This window comes from Salvelinus namaycush, chromosome 3 (assembly GCF_016432855.1).
Source record: "Salvelinus namaycush isolate Seneca chromosome 3, SaNama_1.0, whole genome shotgun sequence".
NCBI classification, from domain to species: Eukaryota; Metazoa; Chordata; class Actinopteri; order Salmoniformes; family Salmonidae; genus Salvelinus; species Salvelinus namaycush.
The window spans coordinates 17,720,412-17,734,979 of NC_052309.1; the positions used below are offsets into that span (position 1 = coordinate 17,720,412).

The following is a 14,568-nucleotide window of genomic DNA, read 5'->3' on the forward strand; positions in this document are numbered from 1 at the left end:
CATTACACACCACAAACCAGCACATATTATGTACATAATCAACATAGGAATCACTACAAAACTTATTGTATTACCTCTTATACACTATATTAGGACCAGCCTTTGGAACTTTGGTTTTCCTAGATATGGCTACTATATTGTGATCACTACATCTGATGGATTTGGATACTGCTTTAAATCAAATCAAATCCCAGCAGCATTAGTAAAGATGTGATCGGTGCATTGCTGATGATTTCATTCCTGTGCTGTATGTAACTACCATGGTAGGTTGACTGATAACCTGAACTAGGTTGCAGGCACTGGTTACAGTTTGAAGCTTTTCCTTGAGTGGGCAGCTTAATGAAAGCCAGTCAATATTGAAATCACCCAGAAAAATATACCTCTCTGTTGGTATCACATACATTACCAAGCATTTCACACATATTATCCAGATAATGACTGTTAGCACGTTGGTCTATAGCAGCTTCCCACAAGAATGGGCTTTAGGTGAGGCAGATGAACCTGTAGCTGTATTACTTCAACAGTATTTAACAATCTTTACAGGAATGTGGTTCTGAACATAGACAGCAAAGCACTGTTGGCATTTCTGCCTTTTCTGTAGATGTTATAACCATGTATTGCTGCCACTGTATCATCAAAGGTATTATCTAAGTGAGTTTCAGAGATTGTCAGAATGTGAATGTCATCTGTTACTAGCAAGTTATTGATTTCATGAACCTTGTTTCTTAAGCTACATATTTTAATGTGGGCCCTTTTTAGGACTTTTCTGGGATGCTTGATTGTTTTCATTGCTTTACTAGGAAGCTTAGCAGAAGTAGACATGCTCATGTTATTTATGTTTGAGCAGATAGTGCAGGGTGAGCTGCACACAGTGAACTTCCTACTAGGGCACACCGCCTCAGTGCTAACCGTATAACTCTGGTTCATAGGCACATGATTACTGCATACAATAGCTGTAGGATCAATAGAGGCATTCAGGGCAGTTAGAGGGACATAAATTAAGTTAATTACATTGTGTCTGCCAACACCCCTGGGACAATGTACATTTGCAGCTGGGCTTGGGTCATTGATAAGTCATTGTCTCAATGCAGCCTTGAAATGTGTGGACAGAGTCCAGAAGCCAAGATGATTTGTATGGACTCTGTCATTCCTGTAGAGCATCTTCTGTTTCCAGAAGGTGTCAAGGTTATCTATAAAAGTGATTCCAGCAGAGATACAGTAATCTTTTAGTTAGGTGTGTAATGCCAGTAACCTGCTGAATCTTTAATGCCAGTAACCTGCTGAACACCCTAGGCCGAACGAAGGTACTGGACCTGAAATAATTGGCAGCTTTTTGGAATCTTTCAATGCTATAATCAGTTCTTTAAAATCAATTTTCAGAAGTTCCCAGCTAGCCCTCCTAATGTCATTTGACCCCACATGGACTACGACAGCGTCAGTTCCTGGCTGCTGTCGTAGAATGGTCGGAAGCAGCCTTGTAATGTCCTGTACTCGTGCTCTAGAATAGCAAATGTTTTTTTGCACTGGGAACCCTGATGTTTCTTAACATAGAACTGCCGATGACGACAGCTGGTACAATGGCTGAGGAGGTCCTTACCATTCTTACGCCTTGAGTGGTTTTGCAAACACCTCGAGGGCCGAAGGGCGTGGGGCCGATGGACCCGAGCCAGCTGTAGTATCCATCGTGGATGATGAATGGGCCAGAGTCTCGGACAGCCTCCCAGTCTGATGAGGGTGGCAGCTCTGAGGATCTGAACCTGAGGTAGAAGCCACCAAAGAGGGAGACAGAACAGAGGATGAAGGTGCAGGTACCTTCGGATTTGATCTCACATCGGAAGCCCACAGGGAAGGTAAGTCTACACCAATCACACAATTAATTGGAATTTTTATACAACTCACGATGTGGAAAATTAATGACGGTGTAGAGTATTATAACTCAGGCTAGTGAAACACGTTTCGTCAACAACATACTCAGTGGCGAACTGAGCATGGTTAGGATAGGGAGTGACCATTCGCACGGACAAGCATACACATGCCAACCCGCCTAGACACATGTCCATGCGGACGCATATCCCAATGCATCCATATGACACTGGAAAAAAATGCATGGCCTGAGCAATCTGAGTTGCCCAACCCATCCACCCACCACAAAGACCCTTTGTTTTGTATACAGAGTGACCAGTAGATTGGCCAGACCACTCAGCCAGCCTGCACGTCCCCACCCCCAGCCAGTATAGCCAGTAACCTCCTCCTCTTGTTTTTGTTTTTTTCTACAGTTTCTCAAGGGGCAATGCAAGAAACCTGCTCTGAAACTATTTCTGGGGGTTAAAATTAGTGTAAGTGTGATAGACTAAATGATGTTAGGCCATGCAGCAAACAGATTTACTTGAACTGAAGTACTTATGCTTTTATATCACTAAAGCCAGCTGATGTTTTATGGATCTATCTATTGGCACTGTTGCTTTTGTTAGACAGTCATGCTGAGTGAATTCGAAACTGAAAGGTTGAATCAACGTTGTTTCAAGGTCATTTCAACCTGAAAATATATGTAAGGATTGTTGAATCAAAGTGGAAACTGATTGGATTTGCAAAAAGTCATCAACTTTTTTTATCCAAATTTTAAACAATTTCCAATGACATGGTGAAACTATAATTTTTTCACTTTGAATTCACGTTAAATGTAAATCAAAACTAGACATTGAAATTACTTCTGTGCCCAGTGGATGTTTGATTATCATTCATTAATGACTCTGTAAGTGTTGATGCCATCTACAGTACAATACCTTCACCTGGCTTTGTGTCATGTTCAGTGTGGGAGCAAGCCTGGCTCTTTCATCTGAAAACAGATACTTATTCTGTTGAACGGTTGTCTCAGGGTTCAAGATTTGATAGCCACTGAAGGTTGGTCTGGTGTGTTTAACTTTTCTGTCTGTATTGCTTCGGTCTCAGGTCAGAGAACAGAACACAGTAAACACATCATAATGGCCATTCACAGCTCCATTTACATTCTGTATCGCCCCATTTTATCTAAATAATTTATGCATTAAGATAAAACTAGTGAATGAAAAAATGATGTCAAGAATTGTAAAAGAAAATACAATTGTTGTGGTATTCATAAACATCAATCCATGATACAACTCCTCTTCTTTATTGCATAAATAATATAAAACAGTAACAGCATACATTTTGCGAAGTAATTTTGCTGAGCGGAGAAGAGTGGGTAGGTGAGGCTGTGTTTTCATACCACTCCCCCAACCTTAAACTGAAGAGGTTGTTCTGTCTCAAAACAAAACTATACACCTGTCACACTAACACAAGCCAACGTCACTGCTGCCCTGCTACTGTATCAGTCCAGTCTGTAGACTCCATAGATAATAAGCACACTTCAAGACAGGCAAACCTGAAGAGAATGGGGAACAGTAAGAGCATTGGTAAGAATAACATATTAATATTATTCACATTCTGATGTGTTCAACAACAGATGTGTAGACAGATATAACACATGTACAGAAATGAAATATAATTTTATTTAAACATAAGCATTAAGGTGTCTATAATAGGATATATTTGTCAAAAACGTGTGTAGACATTATTAAATACATTTTTATAGCTTCCAATTTTTTTTATTTTTACAATGGAGTACTAAATTGCTCGGTGGCTTCAAAAGCCCCCTGTCTGTCATCTAGGGTGCATACACATTATTGGTAAAAACATTGCAAAAATTGCTATTCTAAAATGAAATGGTAATCTATTAATAACAAGCAAGGTTGGGGAGTAACATGTAAGGGATTACTTATGGTAACAGCTCTGGTGGACATTCATGCAGTCAGCATGCCAATTGTACACTTCCTCAACACTTGAGACATCTGTGGCATTGTGTTTTGTGACAAAACTGCACATTTTAGAGTGGCCTTTTATTGTTCCCAGCACAACGTGCACCTGTGTACTGATCGTGCTGTTTAATCAGCTTTTTGATATGCATCACCTGTCAGGTGGATGGATTATCTTGGCAATGGAGAAATGCTCACTAACAGGGATGTAAACACATTTGTGCACAACATTTTAGAGAAACAAGCTTTTTGTGCGTGTGGAACATTTCTGGGATCTTTTATTTCAGCTCATGAAACATGGGACCAACATTTTACATGTTGCGTTTATAGTCTTGTTCAGTATATTTAACTTTTGATATGTATAGCATTGCTTACTAGGTGTTGTCCTCTGATTTCTGTAACTACTCCCCCCCTCAAATCAGGGTTGATTGGAAAATGCTGTCCAAAAGAGGATCTTTGTACTCCCTGACTAAGGCCATGCAGCCGAAACGCGTCTGCGTTTGTAATCTTTGTTTCCATTAAACATGCCATACAAATAAAGCAATTTTAATGAACTATGTGAAGAGTGCCTTGGTCCTTAATTTTTGATGACCAATTTACACCTTTTACCAAATACGTTAATAATTAATATGACATTTGGACTTTAGCAAGAGAAAATGAAACTAAAGGATCAGTGAGATCTTTGCTATAAAACCATAAACTCAAGGACATTGTGGCTTAAGTGTAGTCAAGACCATTAAAGTTTTCTGAAGGAAAGTAGACTTGCCATTAGAACACCATTAAAAATAATCTTCCTCCCTCTCTTTAGAATTTTGTCCAACACATGGGCGTCACTGTCTGGGGCCCCTGTCCTTCCATATAGGGGTTTTGGGGACCCAGGTGTGTCTGAGTCTGGGAGGTAGGCGTGTGGAGAGGAACAGGGAGACCTTCCAGAATGGTCTGACCTTCAGCAGTCGTCCAGTCAGGGTCCAGGAGAAGATACATCTGCGGGTGGAGCTTTGTGACCAGCACTGGAATGGAGCTTTGCGGGTGGGATTCACCTCCATACCCCCCTCCTCCTGTGGGCCACTCTTCCCCCCTGCCATGGCCATCCCTGACCTCACCACCACCGACCGGTACTGGGCATCCCCCGTGCCCTCCAGCCTCAACATGCCAGGGGCAGAGCTCCGCTTCTGGGTGACCCCTAAAGGGGTGCTGGTGTACGAGGGGCAAAATCGTGTGAGGTACCTGCTCCTGAAGGGGGTGGATGTGAGAAGCCCCCTCTGGGCTATTATAGATGTCTACGGGCAGACCAGAGCTGTGCTCTTATTGGGTGAGGCATTTGGTAAATTTCTTGTTTAATCAAATGTAAAAATCTATTTTGTTCCAGATTATATCAAAATACTACTTAACTGATCTGTTCTTTATATTATTCGTCCATTCCTCAGGATCAAAAAAAAAAAGATGCAATACGCGGAGGTCCTGCCCTGTCCCTCCTCCTCCCTCTGTGTCTTATGAGGACAGCTGCATGTGTGTGAACAAGGGTCATCCCTGTTGCACCTCTCAGGGCAACAACCTCCCCACTGACCCTATCATTACCACACAGATGGACTCCTCTGCAGGTTAGTAACCAACTGCATTATTAAAGTCTAGTCATTCAGGCTGGGGATTGTAAAAGCAATACAATTTATATTGTTACAATACAGTTTAATTTCACATTTTAGAATAATATGGATTTCTGTTGATCATGTTCTTTAAAAGGTACTGTTGTCTATTTACCATGTAGTTCTCTTTGCAACTTCTGTCTTGGCTTGGTGATCATAATGTTTTTTGTTGTTGCTGTTTATCTATCCTACACTGTAGAGCGGGACTTGGATGAAGATTGCGTTGTGTGTCTATCCTTGAGAGCTTCTGTGGTCCTATCCTGCGGGCACCGCTGCCTGTGCCATTTCTGCGCAGTGCGCGTCACCGCCGAGTTCGGAATCTGCCCGCTGTGTCGCCTGTCAATCAGATAGCGACAGCTCAGATAGCGAGGACAGGTGGATAGAAAGTTGACTGACAAAAATTGAAAGCACATTTTCTATACCAGGTGAAATCGCACATCATTAGTTCATTGTTATGGATCTGCCAAATAAATGTCACTAGAAAACACCTTAGACAAATGCAAATGCAGTTACTTTGTTGTTATTCTGGCTGCACTGTTTGACCTGACCTTAAGTTAGCCATATATGGCTAGCTAGCAAGAAAGGGATAAGAACGTTGCCAGCCAGTATGGCAATAGAACATTTAGAAAGAACGACTGGGTCACGTCCATAGATACTGAACAAAAATACTTAATGACTGGGTCATGTCTCTGGCAACGAACCGATAGAAAGAATGACCTGCCGGCTTGGGTAGCAACCCTAGGTTTGTGTCGGGACCATATGTTTCGGGGCAATATGTTGTGGAAGGATGAAATAGTATGAATAAATTCATAAAAATAATATTTTCAATTAAAATATGTAAATCATTTGAATATGTTGGTAACCCCTTGTATAAAAGTGATAATACCCTCGAAGCCGGTGTTTGGAGGATATATTGCCACCATTTGCAGGCCCTTGACTTCTTCTCGGGCCTAACAACACCCGTGCCAATATATCCTCCAAACACCAGCTTCGAGGGCACTATCACTTAAATAACAGGCCCAGGCTATGCTGTGTGAGATGAATAGGCTTTAGCCTACTACTTGATGTACTGTAGACCTAGACTTTGTCAATGTACAGATGTGTTAATAGTTTCACTATATAAATCCACATGTAAATAAAAGTGCATTTATCCTCAAAGGTACACCGTTCTTTTTATTTGAATTTTTACTCTCTTGTCCAAAGCGATTTACATCTTAAGATAGCTAGGTGGGACAACAACATATCACAGTCATAGTAAGTACATTTTTCCTCAATAAAGTAGCTATCAGCAAGGTCACTATCGATGGGCCTAAGGACATTATATTCATAGCCTACTATAGTCTGGAAAAAACAGCAAGTTTCATCTTGTCAAAATGTTACAAAGAAACAGTAAACATGTCGTCCACCACGAATGATTCTCCCCTCTCGGGCCAATTAGTGACGACGAAAGTAACTCGCTCATTTCAAAACAAATACAAATATTTGTGTTAACAGATAGGCCTTTCCCATTACGGTATCTTATTTTCCCCTTTGGATTGTTTTAGCTTCATTCATTCACACATCCCGATGCTTTAGACCTAAACTGGAGACGCGCATGGGACTGAGTAGCAGCCTGTCGCGTTCATGTGCTAGTCAGAACTAGGAAACTTGGAAATGTCCGACTTGCTAACTGACTGTAGTTATACTTGTGCCGTGTTTAACGAATCAACAAGTAGGACATTTCCGAGTATCCCAATTCCGACTGGTACATGAATACGGCATAATCACGCTTTGTAAGTGATCCTGCACGTCATCAGTTTCCTAATTGCCTCAGGGCAGTCTCTCAACTAAGGGATTAGACCCGGATACAGGTCATGGTTCTTTATATTTGTCTTAAACTGTCTGCAAGCATTTTTGTCTGGGCATGGCAATGCAGGTGAGTTTAATTTTCGGTTGAATTTAAATGCACTATTCATATTTGGCAAATAAATAATTGTTGTCTATTCCTTTGACATGTCTCTAATGTTGTTTAGACTACATTCGTTTTGTACTTTTGAGTATTGTGCCATAAACAATAAGCAAAAGCATTTGTAAATCATGTGGGAGTTGGCAGCAGTTCAATAATAACAATAGTTTATTAGACAGACATTGGAAAAGTAATATCATAGGTCTACATTATTGTAAAATAGTACAGGCGTAAGGTTTTAACTCTACAGTATGTTATATATTACTCTAGTGTACACCAGTAAGTCTACTTACTGATGGAGATACATTACAACCTCTTCATGTACAGATGTTCTTGGGTGGAGGCTTCCTATCTCACAAGGGCGCTCAGCTGCCGTACCACCTCTGTTGCTGTATCTGCATTTGTCAGGTCACTGGATTAGTGCCACAGTGACCTCTGACCTCTGACCTGTGGCCCTGATGACAGTGGTGACCTTGACTGGTGACCCTGACTGGTGAGTGGGTGATGTCATAATGGAGAGACTACTGCAGGGATGCTGCATGTGCAGGCTCAGAACAGCATCAAGAGCTCCAGACCACAGCTAAAACTGCTCATACACAGGTAGGTTGGTTGGAGCCTCTCAGGCAAGTAGGCTACCACACTAATAGAGAAGAGTTTTATATTCACTTCACATGACTATTTCAAATTGGGTTCTGTTCAAATGGTTTCTCCCTGTCCCTCCATAACAGACCTAAATCAGTCTTTGGACTGACCAGAGGTGTAGCTCTTCTTCAGGAGTTAGTCTGTCAAAACCAGGTTAGTTATTTTATTTTCTCTTTACTGTATCTATTGATATATATTTCTGATATTAATTTATATAAATATATGACTATACTCAATACAGATTGAAGCAGCTATAGGAAGTTTAGAAAGCATTCAACAATATGTTTTGAATTATTTAATATTGTCTCTAGATTGTTGTAACGCAAGGTTTAGAAGCCAGTCGAGAGACTAATGAGAACTACAGCAAACAGCAATATTCCAGGACAGCGCCTGTACAGAACGTTCTGCCTACCTTGACTTCCATACCTACCATGCCTTCCATGATTCCTGTGGTCAGGAAGACTGATCATATCCACAACAACAACAACAACAACAAGAGGTGACTGACTCAGGACAGTAAATAGATTTTAAGGTCATAGCCAACATATTGTGATTAAAGTAGTTTGCTGCCTCCATGTGGCTACTCTGTATGCTGCCCCATGCAGGGACAGGTGACTCTTACAGTTGTATTTTTATTAACTAAAGGGAAGACATCTGTATGTAGTGTATGACAAATGTAATAATTGTATAATTATTCTCCGCTCTTAGCTATTTGTCATAGTTGTGATGTCCCCAGGCAGAGGCATCTTCTTCTGGACTCTGAGGTCTACCAGAGAATCCAGGGCAGGAGAGAAACACCCACAGACCCTCGCCAGTCCAACACCGTCCACCTGATACAGGAGGTGCTGGAGGAAGACTGTAGAAGTGAGTATTTCCATGTTACAATTTCTAGAAAAGTTATTTTACCCTTTTGGACATACTGAGAGCCAGGTTATCTTTAAGAACAGATATATGGACGAGCGATGTCAAAGCGGAACAGACTGAGATACAGTAGAACAGTATAGAATACAGTATATACATATGAGATGAGTAAGGCAAGATATGTAAACATTAAGTGACTAAGATACAGTAGAAGTATAGAAAACAGTATATACATATGAGATAAATAATGCCAGATATGTAAACATTGTTAAAGTGACTAGTGTTCCATTCCTTAAAGTGGCCAGTGATTTCTAGTCTATGCCTACAGGCAGCAGCCTCTAATGTGCTAGTGATGGCTGTTAACAGTCTGATGGCTTTGAGATAGAAGCTGTTTTTCAGTCTCTCTGTCCCAGCTGTGATGCACCTGTCCTGCCTTTGCCTCTGGATGATAGCGGGGTGAACAGGCAGTGGCCTATGTGTGTGTGATAGCGTGTTGAACAGGCAGTGGCCTATGTGTGTGTTCAGATGCGGCCCTGCATACCCAAGAAAATCCTTAGACACGGCCGCCCAGCAACCCCTCCTGTTGAGAGTGCAGATGTTCCGCACATGTCAAAGCTGTGGAACTCTCATTGTGTAATAATATGACTCTGCTATTGGTCTCCAGTAAAATATTTACTTTCTTCTCAGGGTGTGCCATGATATAGTCGGCAATTATTGTGTCACAAGTATTTTTTGAAAACAACTTGTTGAGCTTTTCCAGCGGATGCTTTCACACAGAGTTAATAGTCAACCTACAAACTGTCCAAAGTCAATGTAACATTGCAATCTGTACTGTATCATTCTGAGATCCATGCAGCTGGGTAAATGTTTGATCCTCTGTGCCATTGACTGTGATGGTAATGGAGTTCCTTTCTCTGCAAAACTCAAGCCTTCAAGATCAGAGAGGGGCATCACAGGACTGGATAAGCCTTACCAAGACCCAGATCCTTCTCTCAGAGCTACAACACAGCAGCCATGGTTCTAACCTTGTGAGAAATCTAACATACTACTACCACCACCATCTCCCCACAGAATAGACACATTTTACAATGATAACACATAGGCTACTTGTTGTCGGACCAAACCCGGGACACATGATGTGCTTTACTTGTGCTTGAGAGGGGACAACCTTGTCAAATGTATTTATTGGTGTATTATATTTGTGTGCAGTAGGGGGCAACCTCTACACATTTGCTGCCGGAGTTATTTTACTCAAAGTGTGTATGTAAGATCTTATTATGATAAAACTACATAATTTAATTATCTGTAACCATACTATGCATTTATTGTAGATATTGGGCTGTTATATCACATTGTTATGTAAGTGGTGACGAGTTTAAATAGAATGATCTGAGTAGAAATCATGCTGTTATTATGTAAATCAACATTAAAGTGATCACTCCTTTGAATAAGAGGTGAGACATTTGCATGAGAGATATAAGAAAGCCCTGAAGGTATATGTGGAAGATGGACATTCAACATTCAGCAGGGGGCAGAAATCCAGAATGATTATAAACCACCTCTTTCAATACAGAATGCCTCAAGAATCAATCTTAACTGGCAATTGTGTTTCCAGGATAACACTGAGAAGATATTTATTGTACTGTGAGATAGCTTTAGAACTCAAATTATGTTGTTGATGTTTTTTTCCCTAAAGAGGCAATTCAGTCCTCTTCCAACAGTCAAAATGAACCTTCTCTGGTACAGACTTTTAAACTGGTCTAGCAGTGTCTTGACAGACTGAAGGAAAGGTAAGAAGATAAATGAGAGAGATCATACCTGTGTTAATTTCTGTGATTTGCATATACTAACCCCTATCAGAAACCCAATCAAACTTTTCGGTTTATTTTAATTTTGCTCAGAGTCAATTCTTACTAGAAACATAATTGTTTTGATGTAAATAGAGATGGGTAAGGTACATTGGAGCCACATTGTGGTGGCTGTGCAGAGATTAATTTCATCTCAATGCTCCCTAAAAAGAAATAGCCTTGAGTGATTGGATAGATATTGCCTGCAGGCTCATGGTTCACTAAACCTGTCCTGGTGAAGCTGGATTTGACATTACAGCCATGATGATTTGACTGACATACAGATGAAGTCGGAAGTTTACATACACTTAGGTTGGAGTCATTAAAACTAGTTTTTAACCACTTCACAAATGTATTGTTAACAAACTATAGTTTTGGCAAGTCGGAAAGGACATCTACTTTGTGCATGACACAAGTAAGTTTTCCAACAATTGTTCACAGACAGATTATTTCACTTATAACTCACTTTATCAATTCCAGTGGGTCAGAAGTTTACATACACTAAGTTGACTGCTCCTTTAAACAGCTTAGAAAATTCCAGAAAATGATGTCATGGCTTTAGAAGCTTCTGATAGGCTAACTTACATAATTTGAGTCAATTGGAGGTGTACCTGTGGATGTATTTCAAGGCCTACCTTCAGGAAAAAAATTGTAGACCTTCACAAGTCTGGTTCATCCTTGGGAGCAATTTACAAATTCCTGAAGGTACCACGTTCATATGTACCAACAATAGTACGCAAGTATGAACACCATGGGACCACGCAGCCGTCATACCGCTCAGGAAGGAGACACGTTCTGTCTCCTAGAGATGAACGTACTTTGGGGCGAAAAGTGCAAATCAATCCCAGAACAACAGCAACGGACCTTGTGAAGACTGGAGGAAACAGGTACAAAAGTATCTATATCCACAGTAAAACGAGTCCTATATCGACATAACCTGAAAGGCCGCTCAGCAAGGAAGAAGCCTCTGCTCCAAAACCGCCATAAAAAAGCCAGACTGCGGTTTGCAACTGCACATGGGGACAAAGATCGTACTTTTTGGAGAAATGTCCTCTGGTCTGATGAAACAAAAATAGAACTGTTTGGCCATAATGACCATCAATATGTTTGAAGGGAAAAGGGGGAGGCTTGCAAGCCAAAGAACACCATCCCAACTGTGAAGCACGGGTGTGACAGCATCATGTTGTGGGGGTGCATTGCTGCAGGAGGGACTGGTGTACTTCACAAAATAGATGGCATCATGGGGTAGGAAAATTATGTGGATATATTGAAGCAACATCTCAAGACATCAGTCAGGAAGTTAAAGCTTGGTCGCAAATGCGTCTTCCAAATAGACAATGACCCCAAGCACACTTCCAAAGTTGTGGCAAAATGGTTTAAGGACAACAAAGTCAAGGTATTGGAGTGGCCATCACAAAGCATTGACCTCAATCCTATAGAAAATCTGTGGGCAGAGCTGAAAAAGTGTGTGCGAGCAAGGAGGCCTACAAACCTGACTCAGTTACACCAGCTCTGTCAGGAGGAAGGGACCAAAATTTACCCAACTTATTGTGGGAAGCTTGTGGAAGGCTACCCGAAACGTATGACCCAAGTTAAACAATTTAAAGGCAATGCTACCAAATACTAATTGAGTGAATTTTTACTAGGATTAAATGTCAGGAATTGTGAAAAACGGAGTTTAAATGTATTTGGCTAAGGTGTATGTAAACTTCAGACTTCAACTGTACGTAGGTTAGCTATCAGGAACAGGTTGGTAGTAGCTACTAATTCTCACATGTGTAAACCTATACTGTCTTGTCTTGGATTATATGGTGTTTTCATTAGTGGACCTGATAAAATATGTGCATGTAAACTCAGCAAAAAAAGAAATGTTCTCTCACTGTCAACTGCTTTAATTTTCAGCAAACTTAACGTGTAAATATTTGTATGAACATATCAAGATTCAACAAATGAGACATAAAACGGAACAAATTCCACAGACATGTGACTAACAGAAATTGAATAATGTGTCCCTGAACAAAGGGGGGGGGGGTCAAAATCAAAAGTAACAGTCAGTATCTGTTGTGGCCACCAGCTGCATGAAGTACTGCAGTGCATGTCCTCCTCATGGACTGCACCAGATTTGCCAGTTTTTGCTGTGAGATGTTAACCCACTCTTCCACCAAGGCACCTGCAAGATCCTGGACATTTCTGGGGGGAATGGACCTAGCCCTCACCCTCCAATCCAACAGGTCCCAGACGTGCTCAATGGGATTGATATCCGGGCTCTTTGCTGGCCATGGCAGAACACTGACATTCCTGTCTTTCAGGAAATCACGCACAGAACGAGCAGTATGGCTGGTGGCATTGTCATGCTGGAGGGTCATGTCAGGATGAGCCTGCAGGAAGAGTACCACATGAGGGAGGAGGATGTCTTCCATGTAACGTACAGTGTTGAGATTTCCTGCAATGACAACAAGCTCAGTCTGATGATGCTGTGACATACCGCCCGAGACCATGATGGACCCTCCACCTCCAAATCTATCCCGCTTCAGAGTACAGGCCTCGGTGTAACACTCATTCCTTCGACGATAAACGCAAATCCGACCATCCCCCCCGGTGAGACAAAACTCGTCAGTGAAGAGAACGTTTTGCCAATCCTGTCTGGTCCAGCGACGGTGGGTTTGTGCCCATAGACAACGTTGTTGCCGGTGATGTCTGGTGAGGACCTGCCTTACAACAGGCCTACAAGCCCTCAGTCCAGCCTCTCTCAGCCTATTGCGGAAAGCCTGAGCACTGATGGAGGGATTGTGCGTTCCTGGTGTAACTCGGGCAGTTGTTGTTGCCATCCTGTACCTGTCCCGCAGGTGTGATGTTCGGATGTACCGATCCTGTGCAGGTGTTGTTACACGTGGTCTGCCACTGCGAGGATGATCAGCTGTCCGTCCTGTCTCCCTGTAGCGCTGTCTTAGGCGTCTCACAGTACGGACATTGCAATTTATTTCCCTGGCCACATCTGCAGTCCTCATGCCTCCGTGCAGCATGCCTAAGGCACATTCATGCAGATGAGCAGGGACCCTGGGCATCTTTCTTTTGGTGTTTTTCAGAGTCAGTAGAAAGGCCTCTTTAGTGTCCTAAGTTTTCATAACCGTGATCTTAATTGCTTACCATCTGTAAGCTGTTAGTGTCTTTACGACCATTCTACAGGTGTATATTCATTAATTGTTTATGGTTCATTGAACAAGCATGTGAAACAGTGTTTAAACCCTTTACAATGGAGATCTGTGAAGTTGTTTGGATTCTTACGAATTATCTTTGAAAGACAGGGTCCTGAAAAAGGGACGTTTATAATATATTTGTCGTGAACACGATTTTGAGTACCACCGCTCTTTTTTTTTTCTTTTTTTTTTTTTTACTGTACCATGATTCAACCAATTTCAGTATTCAGCAGGAAATCTAAATTAAAACCAACTTTTTATTAATAGCCTACTACTTTAATATTACGTTTATACTATATTATTCTTCTAGTGGATAACGTTTCCTCATAATGTGGGTGGTATATTTCTCACCTCAGGCATTCGATCCAAAATCGAGCTCCGTTAATCTGGGGGAGTACCTTGGCTCAGCAAATGACCTGTCTTGCAAAAGTCTGCCGTACATCCTGTACAACATACCACGCCCACTCAGCTGTTTCCGCAACTTTCCATTCGTAAAAGTTTTCCTCTTGCGAGGTACACTAATTTATCTACTTCTATTCAACACACCGAAACGTTTCTAGACGGTATTGGTTTTCCTCGGGCTAAACCGCCGTAGGTGTCAGC

General features: G+C 41.5%; 1 protein-coding gene across 1 annotated transcript; it reads left to right on the forward strand.

Annotated features, from left to right (window-relative positions):
- Positions 1-3,409: 3,409 nt before the first annotated feature.
- LOC120043136 (E3 ubiquitin-protein ligase NEURL3-like) lies at positions 3,410-10,541 on the forward strand. Its single transcript, XM_038987848.1, has 6 exons — positions 3,410-3,431; positions 4,639-5,142; positions 5,258-5,431; positions 7,884-7,911; positions 8,797-8,924; positions 10,537-10,541. The coding sequence occupies exons 1-6, from the start codon at positions 3,410-3,412 to the stop codon at positions 10,539-10,541; spliced, it is 861 nt and encodes a 286-aa protein (XP_038843776.1).
- Positions 10,542-14,568: the final 4,027 nt, after the last annotated feature.

Coding starts and splice junctions, on each gene's coding strand:
- LOC120043136 (XM_038987848.1), top strand. CDS start 3,410: ATGGGGAACAGTAAGAGCATTG. Junction 5,432..7,883: donor ACAGATGGACTCCTCTGCAG/GTTAGTAACCAA, acceptor CCCTGATGACAG/TGGTGACCTTGACTGGTGAC. Junction 7,912..8,796: donor TTGACTGGTGACCCTGACTG/GTGAGTGGGTGA, acceptor TGATGTCCCCAG/GCAGAGGCATCTTCTTCTGG.